General features: G+C 41.3%; 1 protein-coding gene across 2 annotated transcripts in view; it reads left to right on the top strand.

Moving 5' to 3' along the window:
* The window catches only part of AP3B1 (adaptor related protein complex 3 subunit beta 1), a 588663-nt gene that overhangs the window by 361452 nt on the left and 209024 nt on the right, over positions 1–18187 (top strand). For both annotated transcript variants that reach the window (XM_077462589.1, XM_077462588.1), the window contains exons 15-16: positions 1776–1952; positions 6235–6421. In XM_077462589.1, the coding sequence (XP_077318715.1) occupies positions 1776–1952; positions 6235–6421 (364 nt within the window). The remainder of the gene's footprint in view (positions 1–1775; positions 1953–6234; positions 6422–18187) is intronic.

Raw genomic sequence — 18187 nt, 5'->3', positions numbered from 1 at the left:
ATCACTATTGTTTGTTTCCTAGAAATATATATTTTTTCACTTATTGAGATAGGTGCCTTTAAGCGCTGCACTGATTTGTATATATTAATTTGAACTTGGTTTGTTTGTGTGCTAGCGGCTGGGCTGTGTTTTTCACAGGAATATTGCAGTTTCACTACTTTTGTATTTTTAATTAGCGCGGTGTTTTTTTTTTTTTTTTGTACCAGCCTTAATGATCTATTAAAGAAATTAAACCTGCATTATATAATATTCTTTTAAAATGATTCCACCTTAAGTTCAGCCTTAATGTACACCCGTTATGAGAGGAATATTGAAACTGCTATTGCTGGTTTCCTTTTAGAAAATGCTCGTTGGCTGGCTGTCTTAGCTGCAGTACTTCTGCGTCCAATTTTTAGGAAGCAAAGTGCTTTATTTCTATTTTCTTTTTCTTTCTACATTACTTTTAACTTTCAATGGAAATTGCCTAATTTGATCTAAACCTTACAGAGGGTCCAGGGTCTGTTAAAAAGAACATTTATAGAAAATGTATTAAAGTGTTTGTTTTTTAACATGCAGAAGAGGGGGGGAAAATACTGCACTAAACCTAAAATAAGTGCAAAATGAAGCTAACACTCAGTCAAAACAACATGTGAAACAATATGTGTAGTGCTTAAGAATAATAACACATGCATGAAAACATGATAATAAGGTGAGAAAAATACATATAAATGTCCAAAAAATATGTGAAATCCAGAGTCACCCAAGAGCAACCCCGTTGGTGCTATAGCTGAATGTAACAATACTAAGAAAAGTGACAAAAGTTCTTGGGAGTCTGCCTTCCTGAGAACTCTGATGCAGATAAGAATGTGTCAGTTGGATCCCAGAAACAGATGTATACAAGATGGGGTACGCTTACCAGCGGTGATGGACATAGATGCCATACGGCAGTGGGTCAAATGCGTCTGTAGTTCTGCTGTTGGTGTCACCTGGAATGTATGGATGAGCAGATCCCAATCTCTGACCCGAATGGCACAGAGGACCATAGAAACGTCAGCCAGAGGTGACATAATTTTCCTTTCCTAATGCCAAACCATGGCAGCATATGAGCCCGCCTATGTGCTTTCCGGTATGTGGCTTATGCTGCCATGCTCATCCATACATTCCAGGTGACACCAAGAGGAGAATTGCAGTGCATTTGACTCACTGCCATATGGTATGTTTGTCCATCACCGCTGGTAAGTGTACCCTATTGTGTGTACATCGGTTTCTTTAGATCCGATTAATACATTCTTATCTGCATCAGAGTTCTCAGGAAGGTAGACTCCTAAGAACTTTTCTCACTTAGTATTGTTACATTCAGCTATAGCACCCACGGGGTTGCTCTTGGGTGACTCTGCGTTTTGTCTTTTAACTACAGATAAACATAATAGTAGACCTATTTTCAAAGTGCTTTTTCTCTGTTATGTTTCTTGCGCAGTAGTAAAGCAGTGCGATTGTGCTTTACTGTTTCTGTGTAGTCTATGACTAGAACTTAAAGGAAGCAGAGACAGCTGCCGAGGGACCCCAGAAGAGCAGGTTCGGGGCCACTCTGTGCAAAATGAGCTGCACAATGGAGGTAAGTATATGTTATTTAAAAAAAAAAAATAATAACTTTACAATCCCTTTAATTTACTTTTGTCTTTTTAGTAGGCATGCTTTTTCCCTTTATTAATATTGTTTGTGGTCAAATAGTCAATTGTGAAGTATATAAAAATAAAATCCACAATAATGCTGCTTCTATTCATTTTTGTGTGCAGGTTCCAATGGCGCGAGCCAGCATTCTATGGCTTATCGGAGAATATTGTGAGCGAGTGCCTAAAATTGCACCTGACGTTCTGCGGAAGACTGCAAAAACCTTCACTAATGAAGATGACCTTGTCAAGCTGCAGATATTAAACCTTGCCACTAAGCTTTACTTAACCAATTCCAAGCAGGTAAAGCCTGAGTACAGTCTGTCACCATAACCTAAGCGTTTCTGTTGTGAACAATTGAGGGACTGAAACACTTATCTACTCTCTAATTAAATATATTTTTCATTGTTGAAGCCCCTTATGCTACTGTTGATGTAAGCTTTTTAGCAAGAAGCACTAAAGTGTTTCTCAAATAATTTTTTCCTTAACGCATTCTCTGCATTAAAACTGCATTAAAGAGATTAGTAAAGGTTCTTTTTTTTTTTTTCTTTAATAACAAACCTGCTATACTTGCTCTGCGCAATGATTTTGCACGGAGCTGCCCTGATATACCTGTTCTGGAGTCCCCCACCCGTGCTCTCTCTGCACCTCTTCTCCGTGTAGGAATCTATAGGAATTTGAATGTGTGCACCTATTGACATACAGTGCAGCACGGCCCTATCCCCACTTCCTCATCACAATATTTGACCGCAGCAGGAACCAATGGCTCTCTGCTGCTTTTTTTTATTTTTTATTCCTTAATGCAAAGAATGTATTAAGGTACAAACTTATAGCCTTTACAACCGCTAAAATTTAATATATTGCATCTTGCCAATCCTTAGATGTTGTGACTGCATTCGTGTGTTTTTTCCCAACCACTTACGGACCGTCCACCGTCTTTATACAGCAGCACTTTGAAGTGGAGTACCATTGTTATGGGAGCAGCTACATGCCATAACCCCGGAAACCATTTCTTCAGCGGGCAGTCCGCTTTAAGATAAACTTAGTCTCAGCATCTGATTCTCCGCGAGATCACTTTTATTGATCGCTCTCTGGTGCCCTCCCTCGCTTACCGGAGCCTCCAATGGAGGCAGTTGTGTCCTCTCACCTGCTTGGCATGGCACTTAGTGAGGGAAAGATGGTCCCCCGCTCGGCTTCATGCAATTGCAGGGGGAAAGTGACGTCAAAACATCACTTCCACCCTTAGCTCTTAAAGGGACTTGGAATAAAAGTGACACAATTATTTTATTTTTTTTAAAGAACAGGGTAAAAAATAAATAAAAAGTAAAATGGATAAGAAAACAAAAAATTTCATTTTTAATGCCCCCCGTCTGGCCTAGCTTGTGTGCAGAAGCAAAAGCACGCACATGAGTAGAGCCTGCATATGAAAACAAAGTTCAAACTACAACAGTGAGGTATCATTGCGATCATTAGAGCGAGAGCAATAATTCTAGCCAAAGACCTTCCCTGTAACTCAAAACATGCAACCTGTAGAATTTTTAAACCTTGCATATGGAGCTTTTTAAGGATAAAAGTCTGTCGCCATTCCAAGAGCGGGTGCAATTTTGAAGGGTGACATGTTGGGTATCAATTTACTCGTAACATCATCTTTAACAATATAAAAAAAATTGGGCTAACTTTTCGGATGTTTTATTTTTTAATTAAAAAAAGGTGTGCTTGTAAGACCGCAGCTCAAATATGGTGTGACAGAAAAGTATTGTAATGACCCTCATTTTCTTCTCTAGGATGTTAGAACCCCCAAACATATATATATTTTCTAAGTAATTTTGTAGCATAAAACTAATGATTTTAACTTGTAAACAACAAGTTTGAAAATAGGCCTGGTCTTAAAGTGGATGTAAACCCAATTTTTTTTTATTTTTTTTACGTCATACTGTAGATTATAAGATTTCCTATCATTTGAGGCCAGTCTTGCCACAAAGAGTTAATCCAGCTCTGAGCAATCCTCTTTTATTGTTCAGTGAGATAAATCTTGACAGAGAAAAACTTTGTCTCATCCCCCCCCTTGCTGTGAGTGACAGGTGATTTACATATCTCGTGCATTAGCCTAAGAGACATACATTATTCTTTAATTCCCCCCCCCCCCCACACTCCTTTATTCTGCTACTCTGCAAGGATTGGCTGTTCCACACCTCAGCATGATTTGCCATGCTGAAGTCACGTGGTGACTTTTCTGGGTTTTGACTGGATGTTAGTGATCATAGCAGAAGTTCAGTGTAAGAAATGCACAGGAGAAGATGCATGTTAAGGGGTGTGTGGGGGTGTGTAGAGGTGGATGGGGAGTCTACTGACATCGCGACTCCACCCACTGAGCCCTGGAAAACAGACCCACCCACGAAATCTGCAGTTTTTCGGGTCTCATAGCAGACAGAGGGGAGACACTTGATAGATAAGTATACATGCAGGAGGCATGTACGTCCTTCTAGATAACCAATATTGCAGTAGTTTAGAAAGGGTTGTTGATGTCTGTTTGCATCCACTTTAAAGTAGTTAAGGCTTTATTCACCTGGTAATCTGGCCAGTAACGCACCACCTGTATTGGCATGCCCCCACTCTTGATGGAAGGGCACAGCAGACAGCAGCAGTGGTTACGCTGGAACGTGTCTGAATGGTTAAGGGAAATGGACCAGGATAGACCCGCTTACTGCAAGAGGGTTAACTACCACGAAATCCTGATTATTATTTTTTTAGCAAAGCATAACTGGCCCAAAATAGTAGAAAAATGTATCTTTCGGTTTATTGCCTCTACCATATACCAAGCAAAATTCCAAAACAAATTTTGCTCCTCCTGAAAAACCCAGCGAATACGTTTATGTATGTTGTTGGTACCCACAGTAGGGCCCAGAGACAATCGTGCGCATTTTTCTTTTTTTTTTTTTCCTTCCCTAAGACAAACGGACACTAATACTAAATTAATTGAAAAAAATATATATTTTTTTTATTCCTACCGAACAGCACAAACCAGTGGTGTATTTAACTCATACATCCCCTAATTTAAATATGACCCCCCCCCCCTGCAAAATGCTGACCTAGGCCAAGACACATGGCACACACAGATGGGCACAAATGTGACCCCGCAAACGAAAACTCCCTTCAATGTGTATGTGCATGCCGGGAATGTGTTTAATGACCATACATTTCTGTGTCAAAGCTGATCATGTATACCTTTTGTTAGGGTCACGCCATATCATAATGCAATGTCTTTAAGTGTCATGCAGTTTTCTGGAAACGTTTGGGCTCTGTAAAGCATTAACTCCATTAATGCATCTTAACACCCCTAAATACTTAGTATCGGTATTGGTGCAACGCTGACTTTTAGAGCTCCACATAGCTGAAATATACCCACTTTGATATGTTGACAATCAGTATTAGGCAGCCTGTTCAATCTAAATGGGTGGTTATGTAATGTCAAGCCTACGACAATATGAAAATCTGCTTAATATTGTGGAATTATAGCAGTTTTACCAGTTGAGAGGCCTCTCCTCTCATCTTGATTACATGTAATTCTTAAATGTGCTACAAGCATTTTTCTTCCTCCGTTCAGTACAGCAAGTATATGAATTTGCTTCATTAGTTAAAATAACCACATTTCACGCTCTGTACTTGTTGTTTGTTCCAGGCGTTTGCATCTTGTTTTGTGCAGCATATACGTACTTACCCACTGAATGTGTTGTGACTACTCTTAACTAACATTTATGCATTTCAGATGCATCTAATTTAGAACATAATGGTAAAATTTGGTTTCCTGTACGCTATTATAAAAATGATCTCAATTCTGTTTTTAATGTAGCATATTCAACAGGCGAATTAAGAAATGATGGAAAATCCGCCATAAAACAAGCTGTTACCTAAATAAATAAATGAACAATATTACTGGAGGCTATAAGCAGTCTTTTATCTCAGTTTTTAGAGGGCATCAGCAGCTTGCTTTTATGAAAAAGTAACAGCTAAATGCACTGCAAATAATTTGCAGTAATCCAGTCCTGTGATTCATGGGTCTCCTTTAATGGGTTGTAATTCAGAGCAAAGTAACAGAGTGCGGAGCGAGTGCATGGACCTTAGCTGAGCAGGGACACTATCTCTTCATGAAACAGGCCTTGGATGGTACGTTTTGCCAGCTCCCCTAAGACCTGCAGAGGTTCTGATGCCCTGCATATTTTCTTAATTAAGTTTTGAGTGCCATGTTTTTTGTTGTATTTCCACATTCATTATTCTCACGTAGACCATTCAGTGGGTTTGCCATATATGATTATTTTTTAATGATGAATTCTTTCCACTTCGGCAGTTTAATAATCTAGCACATGGCTGCTCGCCTGTAGTTAGCATTCACCTCCCGGCTTAGAAAAGGACATGTGCGTTGGCTCCGCTATACCATTTACAGCTTTAGAAATGTCTTCTCCCTGTTCGTTGACATTTGTTTGTCTTAACCATTCACTTTTATTACCTCTATAAATATGTTTGCTGATGGCAATCAATAATCATAAATAACCCATCTTCCTTTTGTGTTGTCTTTAACCCTTGACAGACTAAATTGCTCACACAGTACATATTAAATCTTGGCAAATACGATCAGAATTATGATATCCGGGACCGCACGCGGTTTGTAAGGCAGCTTATTGTTCCAAATGAGAAGAGTGGGGCTTTGAGTAAATATGCCAAGAGGATATTTTTAGCCCAGAAGCCAGCTCCTGTGCTTGAATCTCCGTTCAAAGGTACATGAAATATACTGCTGTTCTTTTTCAATGTGAATAATGCTGGCCACATATAGTCATATTGTTAGGTTATCAAAGTTTAACAATGAAGATCAGCCTCTGCAATCCTATTGACTACAGACTAGACGGTAGCGGGTAAGTCTTATTCATTGGACAGATCAAAATCTAGCTGTATATGTCCAGCCATATTTAAATGTTATGTATTTCATCATGCATTAACCACTTGCTTACTGGGCACTTAAACCCCCCTCCTGCCCAGACCAATTTTCAACTTTCAGTGCTCTCACACTTTGAATGACAATTACTCAGTCATGCAACACTGTAACCAAATGATTTTTTTTTGTCCTTTTCTTCATACCAATAGAGCTTTCTTTCGGTGGTATTTGATCACCTCTCGTTTTTTTTTTTTTCTGCGCAATAAATGAAAAAAGACCAAAAAATTTTCTTTGTTTCTGTGATAAAATTTAGCAAATTAGCAATTTTTCTTCATAAATTTTGGCCACAATTTATACTACTACATATCTTTGGTAAAAATAACACAAAAAATTGCATATTATATGATCTGTGTGAAATTTATAGAGTCTACAAGCTATGGTCCAAATCATAAAGATTTGCAAAAAAAATCACAAATGATGTACTAAGGCCTATCTCAATTCTTGAGACCCTAACAAGCCAGGAAAGTACAAATGCCCCCCAAATGACCCCTTTTTGGAAAGTAGACATTCCATTGTATTTAGTAAGAGGCATGGTGAGTTATTTGAAGTTGTCATTTTTTCCCACAATTCTTTGCAAAATTAAGATTTTTATTTTTTTCCACAAAATTGTCATTGGCTTATTTCTCCCACACGGAATGTGCATACCACAAATAACACCCCAAAATACATCCTCCTACTCCTGAGTATAACAATACCACATGTGTGAGACCTTTACACCGCCTGACCACATACAGAGGCCTAACATTGAAGTAGCACCTTCAGGCATTCTAGGAGCATAAATTACACATTTAATTTCTCAATCGCCTATTACAGTTTTGAAGGCCCTGGAACACCAGGACAATGGAAACGTCCAGAAAATGACCCCATTTTGGAAAGCTAACACTCCAACGTATATTCTATGAGACATAATGAGTCTTTTGAATGGTTCATTTTTTTCCAGAAGTTTTAGTATGGCAACGGCGAAAACAGTCACCTATGCAGAGGCCTGGTTGGGAAGGACATTGTGCACAATAATAAGATGTATTTTCTGACTCCTGCTCTGGTACACACCTTACATCTTTTTTGACGTCTTTGGCCTGTTGGTTTGGGAGGGATTTTATCAGGAAAGTGGCGCTCGGAGAGTCGACTAACAACATCTGATCGGATATTTTCTGGTGGGCCGTTCGGGGAAAATAAGGGCAGGGAAAACTTCCTCCTGGTAGCCAAAGAAGCGTTTGGGGTTTTGGGTGGAGTTGCCGTAAATGACATAGGAATTGTAAATGGGCAATTGAAAAAAATTAATTGCTACTTTTTTGTACCAATGGTATGTCCGTCTTGTGGCAAGGTATGGTTCCATCATTTGGTCGTTGAAGTCGACTCCCCCCATGAACAAATTATATTCATAAATGCATTTTGGGGTTTTTACGGGGCCATTCCTTCTGGGGATTTACACAAACGTATCATTGTGGATAGAAGACAACATATATACATCCCTTTTGTCCCTCCACTTCACTGCCAGAATCTCCTTGTTTCGCAGACTTGCGGTTTCTCATTTTCGCAGCTTCTTATTCACAAGACTTTGAGGAAAGCCCTTCCGATTCCTTTTTACAGTGCCACATTCTGGCGTCTTCTTCCGGTGAAGTTTGTGGAACAGGGGCAGAGATGTGTAGAAGTTGTCTACATACAGGTGGTAGCCTTTATCCAGTAGGGGACATATGAGGTCCCAAACAACTTTCCCGCTGAATCCCAAGTAGTCCGGACAATTAGGGGGCTGCAGCTGGGTGTCCTTCCCTTCGTACACTATGAATGAATATGTGTACCCTGTGTCTCGGTCGCATAATTTGTAGACCTTCACCCCATAGCGGGCCCTTTTGCTGGGCATAAATTGCTTCATTTTAAGCCTGCCGCTAAATTTAATAAGGGACTCATCCACACATATGTGTTTGTCCGGGGTAAACAATTTGGGGAATGTTTCTGAAAAATAAGTATTGGACGAATTTTGTAAAGCCTGTCGTAATTTGGGTCATTTCGTGGAAGGCACTGGGTATTGTCACTGAAATGTAGGAACCTCATGATCATCAGATACCTGGTTCTGGGCATTACCGCGGAGAAGAGCGGTGTGTGGTGGAGGGGGTGGGTTGACCAATAGGTACGCAATTGATTTTTTTTTGTTGAGTCCCATGTTAAATGTGAGGCCTAAAAAAAACTTGAACTCCTCCACTGTTAGGTCTCTCCATTCGTAGGGATGGGCATAATAAGATGTTGGATTTTGCAAAATAAATTGTTGTGCATACAGGTTGCACTGGGCCACAATTGACGCCAACATATCGTCCGTAAAAATTTAATTAAAAAAATGTATTGGGGTAAAATTCTCCGTGTCCACCTTGACTCCTGGCTGGGCAGTGAAAGGGGGAACATTGGCCTCTCCTGAATTAGGAGGAAGCCACAAGGGGTTCTGAAGGGCATAGGGAAGGCCGGCATGGCTCCTAACCCTTTGGGGCTGAGATGACACCCCACTGGTACTTGGCCTTTTTTGCCGAGGCACTGCGGTGTTGGTGGATGGCACTTCGGTGCTGGTGGACGGCACTGCCTCACTAGAACGCCTTCGTTTGATGGGCCGGATATCTTCCTCCTCGGATTCAGTCAGTGTTTCACTACTGAGGACTGGCTCATAATTTTTCGGCTTCAGAATCCGAATTTGAAAGAGAATCTGAAGAAGAGAGCTCCCTGTTGCTCTCGTCGGCCGTGGAAAGAATTTGGTACGCCTCCTTGGCGGAAAAGACTCTTTTAGACATAGTTGGTTGCTGGTGTTTTTGAGACTACACAGGTGTGTGCTAAGCCTGCACTGATGAGGTGGCACTGATGTGCACTGATTGATGGCACAGATGTGCACTGATGAGGTAGCACAGATGTGCACAGATGAGGTGGCACAGATGTGTACTGATGAAGCAGCACAGAGGTGCCACAGATGGGCACTGATGAGGTGCCACAGATGGGCACTCATGGGGCGCCACAGATGGGCACTGCTGGGGCGCCACAGATGGGCACTGCTGGGGCGCCACAGATGGGCACTGCTGGGGCGCCACAGATGGCGCTAGAATCAGTACTGGGCACTCTCACATATAACTCACAGAATCTCTCTCCTCACACGCTGTCTCTGTGTGAGGAGACAGATTCGGCAATGGGAGATGATCTCATATGTTTACATTTGAGATCATCTTCCATTGGAGGCGGCGATCGCACTGTAAACGCCTGCTGTGATTTGCCATTTACAGCAATCTGTGATTGGGACAGGGGACACGGCCAACAGATTTTCCCCGATGCGCACTCCCGGGAGCACGCTGGAAGCCAGGAAAGGGGACGGCGTCAGTAGACGTAGTCCCGGCAATGTAGATCCGCGCTGTAGCCATCATTTGACTATAGCGCGGATCTCAGGAGGTTAAACATGTGCTGGGGTCAGTCTGATTTTAACCAACAATGTCTTTGTGACCCCATCTTAAACTTTGCGTTATAAGAAAAATGGACCGGGAAGCCTGGTTTCCCCACCAGGCCTAACAGGAACAAAGGCGAGCTAGCGGACTATTGCGTTTCAGGTATCGATATTTATACAAAGTAATTTAAACCAACATTTAAAAAATAGACAAAATTTATTGAAGTACTAATAAAATCATTTAACATGTAGACTGGTACAGGTGGTGACGTATTTCAACTAGTTTCGCTCTAAATGAGCTTCTTCAGGAAATACATACATCTGTAAAGAAGTATAAATATATATAAAATAGATAACAAGAACAATCATGTACAAAGAATCAATATAAGGTAAAGGGGAAAAGGATATACAACACATTATAGAATAATATAAAGTGCATTTTATGGCTCTTACCCCACAGTTTACCCCCCGCGACTGGGGGAGATGTTAAAGTGGGCAGGCCGATATCAAGGTAGAGGGATGTAATAATGTTGCCAAAAATAAATATCACGAGTAATGAACCAAGTGTTGGAGCCACACCGCCTGTGTAACCATAAAGAACCGGTGAGTGAACAGGCCTAGACAAGAATATGTGTAGTGATAAAGTTAACCATAGACAAAGTGCAAAGAAGGATCTGTAGAGAATTGATCAAGTTCATACTAAATGCAATCCCATAGTGTACTTGCTCATGCATGATTGTATGTTGCAGGTTATTCCCAGTGGTCTGCTTATCCCTGTATTGCTCTATGATGTGTATCTGGATCCATACACATAACTAATCATTCTAAACAGCAACCTCACTGACCTTAAGCTTGCTGAGTCTTTTACCTCCGAATCAAAACTATGCATTAAAAATAATATTCATCTAGTAGGTTATTCAATACCTTAGCCACCCCCCTGCTGTCCACATCACCACTCATCATTCACTCACTTCGATTAATTACATATCAGCAACTTATTTGTTTTTTTCTCATGTTTCATTAGCATCACCTTATCACTCCCTGTATAACTACTTTACCCACTTATAGGGTTAAACCCCCCCCCCCCCCCCTTTCCTCCTTCTTTTGGGATTGCAATTCACCAACACTCACCTATTTCATTATGCACCCTTGTTTATCACCCAATGTTCAAGATTTGTTCTGATGGTTGACTTAGATTAATTTATTACCTTGGTCAACACGATCCCTCTTCTCCCCACTGCTTCCCTTACCCATCCTCAATAATAAAATCTAAAATTCCTCCACTCTTTCCATCTCCTCCCCCTTCCCCTATTCCCCTTTTCCTTGTTCCCACCAACTCCCCGTCCTTTCTTCCCTCCCCTTCCCTTTACCTCCTTAAAGCGGGAGTCCGCCGGGACTCCGCGTTTTTTTTTTTTTTAAAAAGCCAGCAGCTACAAATACTGCAGCTGCTGACTTTTAAAATAGTGACACTTACCTGTCCAGCGCGCCCGCGATGTCGGCACCCGAAGCCGATCTCTAGATCGTCACTCGGGTGCTGCCGCCGCCATCTTGGGTATGGGAATCAGGAAATGGAGCCTTTCGGCTTCATTTCCCGGTTCCCTACTGCGCATGCGCGAGTCGCGCTGAGCAATAAGGACGGTCCCCGCTGCCTCTGGGATCTGTGTGTTTCCCAGCAGGCAGCGGGGCACTTGCGGAAGGGGGCGGGCACTTGCGGAAAGGGGCGTAATCTACGCCCCTTTCCACAGAGTGCTATCCCGGAAGTGGGTGCAGTTACCTGGATTATCCAGGTAACTGCACCCCCCTCCCCCCTGAAAGGTGCCAATTGTGGCGCCGGAGGGGGGGAGGATTCCGATGAGTGGAAGGTCCATTTTAGGGTGGACCTCCGCTTTAATTTCCACTCCCCTTCCCCCCCCCCTCTTTCCTTCCCATTTTCTCAGTTCTTTCCTTACCCTGTCCTCCCTTTCCCCATCCCCCCCCTTTTCCTTTCCACCCCCTTCCTTTATTTGGCCCCTCTTTCCCTTGTTCCTCCCCCCTTCTCCTTTTTCTTCCTCTCCTCCCCCCCTCTCTTTCACACTCCCCTTGTCACTTATATAAGAGTTTTATTTCAGGTGTGGCACTAGGTCGCACCTAGTGCACACGTACAATCATGCATGAGCACATACACTATGGGATTGCATTTAGTATGAACTTGATCAATTCTCCACAGATCCTTCTTTGCACTTTGCCTATGGTTAACTCTTATCACTACACACATTCTTGTCTAGGCCTGTTCACTCACCGGTTCTTTATGGTTACACAGGCGGTGTGGCTCCAACACTTGGTTCATTACTCGTGATATTTATTTTTGGCAACATTATTACATCCCTCTACCTAGATATCGGCCTGCCCACTTTAACATCTCCCCCAGTCGCCGGGGGAGACCTTCCTGGGGCCCATTGGGTTCCCCGGTGGTAAACTCTGGGGTAAGAGCCATAAAATGCACTTTATATTATTCTATAATGTGTTGTATATCCTTTTCCCCTTTACCTTATATTGATTCTTTGTACATGATTGTTCTTGTTATCTATTTTATATATATTTATACTTCTTTACAGATGTATGTATTTCCTGAAGAAGCTCATTTAGAGCGAAACTAGTTGAAATACGTCACCACCTGTACCAGTCTACATGTTAAATGATTTTATTAGTACTTCAATAAATTTTGTCTATTTTTTAAATGTTGGTTTAAATTACTTTGTATAAATATCGATACATGTACCGCAATAGTCCGCTAGCTCGCCTTTGTTCCCGTTAGGCGTGCTGGGGGAACCAGGCTTCCCGGTCCATTTTTCTTATAACTTTGGATGATGGTACATTTACATATATCTATTTAGCGAACACAATTTACGAGGTTTTGTGTGTGTGTGTATATATTTTTCATACTATTTAAACTTTACGTTGTTTATATTATTTAAGGGTTATTATCAGGAAATGGTAATCAGTTTGGACATGTAACTGGCCTTTTGTTTAGAAAGTTTAAAGACCCTTGGTTTGGACCATAGAAGAAGACCCTTCTCACAGAGCACTTTCTTTTCTGAACTGTGGATGTTAATATGGCCCACACAGTGTAACCTTCTACTCTAGCACAACCAATGAGTAGTAGTTAGTCATACCAGTTTCAGTGTATACACCATTAAATAATTTCCAATATGTCTGTGAAGGTTCTCATTCATCCAGTTCAGTGTATGGCTAGTAGTAGGTAGCACAATTACCCTAATCCAATGTGATTGACCATGAGTAGAATGGGCGGTATGAAAGTTGTGGAGTTTAGGTGTTTAACACCATCTTTCTTCCACATGGGGATTTTACAACAATTCACACCTTAAGCCTTGTAAATCAAAGGATTCAGATCTATGCAGATTTTTTTGCACCATGAGATGGTATTTTATATCTAGAACAGGGTGGATCTACAACTTTTGCACACATGGATTTTCAGGACAGTTGGCATATGCCTTGGACCCGATCCATGGTAATTGGATTAAGATGACTGTGCTACCTGTGTGGATATAAATGCTGGGGTATGTTCCTGACACTAATTAGAACTGATGTAGTGGCTTGGATAAGCTGCAAAACATCTTCAACTTTACAGAGCAAGTCCAGCGGCTAAAAAAAAATAATCTGGCCAACGACTACTGCCTATTATTATTATTATTATACACGATTTATATAGCGCCAACAATTTACGCAGCGCTTTACAATGTATAGGGTGGGGACAACACAATTACAGTACAATACAAAAGGTACAGGAGGGCCCTGCTCGTAGAGCATACATTCTAAAGGGAGGGGGTGGTGGTACAAAAGGTAATAGCTGCAGAGAATGATTTGATGGGGTTGGCTCGGGGACAGTTGTTAGGTGGGTGTGGGATAGGCTTCCCTGAATAAATAAGTTTTCAGGGATCTCCTAAAGGTGGACAGGGTAGATGCTGATCAGACAGACTGGGGCAGGGAGTTCCAGAGGATGGGAGAGGCTTTGGAGAAGTCTTGAAGGCGAGCATGAGAGAAGTTAACAAGGGAGCTAGAAAGCAGGAGGTCCTGGGAGGAGCGGAGGGGACATTTTGGGCGATATCTGCAGATGAGTTTGGTGATGTAGATGGCGGCGATGTTGTGGATGGCTTTGTATGTCATGGTTAGCATTTTGAATTTTACACATTAGGGTAGGGTAAGCCAGTGAAGGGATTGGCAGAGAGGGGCGGCAGTCACATATCGATTAGCCTATGCCATGACCTGGATGAATAAATACCTTCAGGCCGCGTACACACGGGCGGACTGTTCGCCCAACTTTGTTCGTCAAACAGTTTGACAAACAGTCCGCTCAAAATTAGCATGAGCGGACTTGACCACACACGGCGAACGAACAGTCCGCTGAAAACTTGCGCGATGACGTGAACGGCACGTACGACGGGACGAGAAATTCGGCGTCCGATACACTGCAATGCAACCTTCGCCGTGTAAATTCTTTCTGAGCATGCGCGAGACTTAGTTTGCCGAACAAGCCTACACACGAGCGGACTGTTCGCTCAAACCAAGTTTCAGCGGACAGTCTTACGGAAATTCCGAAAAACTTTGTTCGTCAGACTGTCCGCTGAAACTGTCCGCTGAAGCCCACACACGAGCGGACTGTCCGCTGAAACACTGTTCAGCGGACAAAGTTGGACGAACAGTCCGCCCGTGTGTACGCGGCCTCACAGTTGTTTTGGAAACCGTCTTTGGGGGAAACTTATGTTCAGAATATGAGAAAACGACAAGGAAACTTGGGAATTATAAGAACGCCTTACACGTTAAACTCAAGATGTTGAAATCATGGGCTTACACTTGGAAGTTTGCACTTGGGTTTCACACTAAAAGTCATAAGGCCAGTATGAATTTGCAAAGGACTTAAAATGACATGGGTAGTTTAGACAAACCCACTTCACCACTGATTCTTTGAGAGAGAAAGCAGTTGATAGTAAAACAAGTTTGTTATCAAAACTACCTGCTGAGATACCAAAAATACAATTGATTTTACAGAACAAGCTCAGCTAGCCGAACACACAAAAGGCAAAGAAAGAGAAATCAACACTTTCACCATCTTACTTCCACAGACCAGTAATAACTGATAAGAGGAGTTAACCCAGGGGAGAAATGATGGCAGAACACCTCAGAACAATATAAACAAGTGGGTAAAGAACTTTTCAGAAAAGAATCCTATTGGAGGAGGACCCCCTAATGTGCCTGTGGTGGAAATCCTCAAAGCTACAAAATTTTCCATCCTTAGCAATGACATCTCGCTAGCAGAGGCTGAACAACTCCATCAGAGAGTTTTGGCAGTCCTATCCAGCGCAATAGCACCACCTTCCAACATTACCCCACTAAAGAGGAAGACTGTTGCATTGCTACTGATGCGGTGCAAATCTGATGTGATTTCACAGTGCAATTTCTGTTGCGACAGGTGTGATTATAATGCAGATTAATGTGATTTCTGAGGGGATTTGGCATAGTCGCACTGAACTCTCACTAAACGTACACAGGACCTTTTTTTTTTTTTTTTTTTTTTTACCGGATCAGATTTGCACCATATGGATCACATAGATGTGAACGGCTTTCATAGCAAACAATGTTTTTTCAGATGACATGTGAATGTATGCCTTTCGGATTGAATCTAATTTGCATCAATGTGAACCGGGACTCACTAGGGATCTGAACATAACCATCCTTCAACAAAGTGAGATGCCCAGTGTTTTAAGAATACATCTGATTATAATTCTAAGGTTACCACCCTTCGTGAAGCTAATACGCATCATTACATTAAAGATGGACCCCACTAGCTAGTTAGAAGAATATATGTCATAGACTGTTTACAACAACTAGAAAAGGTAATACCCATTGATGGGACCATTTACCACTGTACACTGCACTTGTATGGACTCCATAACATATTCAATGAAGGTGCTTTTCGAAGACAGATTGCCAGCAGCACCAACTCTGTCACAGATAACATTACTAAATATATGGCCACCATCCTGTTGGCAACACAGTACACCATATTCAGAACTCAAATTCATAACAAGAATTTGTCAACTTCTCCACTCTCAGCTCCTCTCCTCTGCCACTTGAAGCCTGAGTGTTGAAGGAAATACAAGCCATCCTTACTCACACTGCTGAGTGAGGCAGCCACAGCACACCAATGGGATCACTGGTATCCACCATTATTGCATGGTATATTCACAAGCATGTCATTGACTGCCCCCACCGTAGGACCACTACTCTACCATGTTTTTTTTTTTTTTTTTTTCCCAAGAAGTCTTGATCTCCTATTGGGTGAAATGTGCTAGAGGGGTGGTTAGATATAGATGCACTTTAACGGTGCTGAATCAAAATGTGCAACAAGTAGTTTAGTGATATTTTACATTCTATAATATGAGAAAGAACAAAAATGCAGTATCTCATTGCAATTCATCAAGGAGTCATCCTTGTTCTGGTTGCTTTAAACCCATGACGTTATAGAGAATTACATTTTACATGTAGTGTCTGCTCTTTGCACTGCCTTATTAAATTAGCTTGAGGGGCTTGACCTGCAAAGAGTATGCAGGTATCGGTAGTAGTGTGAGTGTCAAAGTGAGATTGTCTTCTTCTTTAGTTGTTGCTCTATTAAAGGCATTAATTGCATTGCCTCTACTGAAGGTGACCTGTATCATTGGACTTGGTTTTCTATTCTAGCAGTACATACAAGTAGCTTGTTCTTTGCCTTTTTATCACTTGTATACCCCTAACTATGAACCTGTTCAAGCAGCCAAATGCACAGATAAATTACATACATGTGCCCTGTCTTGGTTATAAAGGATTTGCAATTCTCATTAGTTAGTCTTGTGGTCCAAGAGCCCCTGCTCAGAAACCTAACCAAGCCCTCAATTTGCAGCAGAACTGGGTCAAAAACATTTTTCTGGCTATTGATTCAGCACACGTGGTGCTGCAGAATACTTATGAGGTCATCCCATCTCTCTGTTCTTCTTCCTCCTTGTATTGACAGTAGACAGCATTAACAGGCTCTGGTGGAGACTAGGTCCTTTCATTTCTTTCATTTTCTTCTCGGCCTTTCACATGGGACCCACTCAAGCAGATGCTATAAATGGTGCCTGATGTTGGGTAGCACATGTGTGAACTGGATAAGCCATGATTGAAGGTTGAAAGTGCATGGAAGGCAATCAATCGCCTGTACTGGAACACATTAGAGGCAATAGAAGGAAGCTCATGTTTGTTTTTAGCCATGCCATTGTTTTCAAGATGGGAACACATGCTTCAAATCTTTTTCTGATCTTGAAACCTGATTTTCTTTAGCTTTTTGATTTTTAATGGCGGGATATGATTATTCACAAGTTAAAGTATAATCTAGCAATTACAGTACATGATATTTTGATTAGAGGAATTGCTGCACACAAAGAGCTTCAATGGAAGCTCTTTAAAAAAAATAATAATAATAAAAAAATAACTTTTTAGACAAAGACCTTGCAAATGTATGGTCATTTAAAACATTTTTGCTTACTAATTATTTTGTTTTGTTTTGCATTATTTTCTCAGTTTGTGGGCTGCATTGTCCAAAAAAAAATACAGAAAAATATAGCAAAACGTGTATTGGGACATGGACTTGATATGCTGCCAAGTCTTGCCTAATTGTGGCTCATCAAAGACACGATAGAAATGGTCCAACACCAGCAAGTTTGATCTAATATTTTCATATCACCTCACATAATCTTCAGTGGAGAGCCCTGATATGTTTGTTTTGCAAGTCTGTATTTACCTATTAGCCTTTGAGTAAGCAAAGACCGACCAAATATGTCAAGGTGCTATTAATGATTGTGTGGTGTTATATGTGATTATGCTTGCTGGAATACAAAGATCCCTTGTTGTTGTATTTTTTTATTTTTTTTTTGTCTTTGATATACTGGAACAAAAAATGACAGCAAGATAAACAGCACAACGCTATATTTCCCACAGCTAGAAATAGGATGCAGAACCCTTGACCTTATGTACATTTGTCAAAAAAAGTTACATTTTATCAAAAATAATAATGTATGTATGTAATGGTGATCAAACCACTAACAATTGCAAATGTGTGTCCAGCATAAA

The sequence above is a fragment of the Lithobates pipiens genome, unplaced genomic scaffold, assembly GCF_037356315.1.
Source record: "Lithobates pipiens isolate NorthernLeopardFrog02 unplaced genomic scaffold, aLitPip1_a1.2 Scaffold_3, whole genome shotgun sequence".
Taxonomy (NCBI): domain Eukaryota; kingdom Metazoa; phylum Chordata; class Amphibia; order Anura; family Ranidae; genus Lithobates; species Lithobates pipiens.
This window is presented reverse-complemented; position numbering and strand designations above follow the sequence as displayed.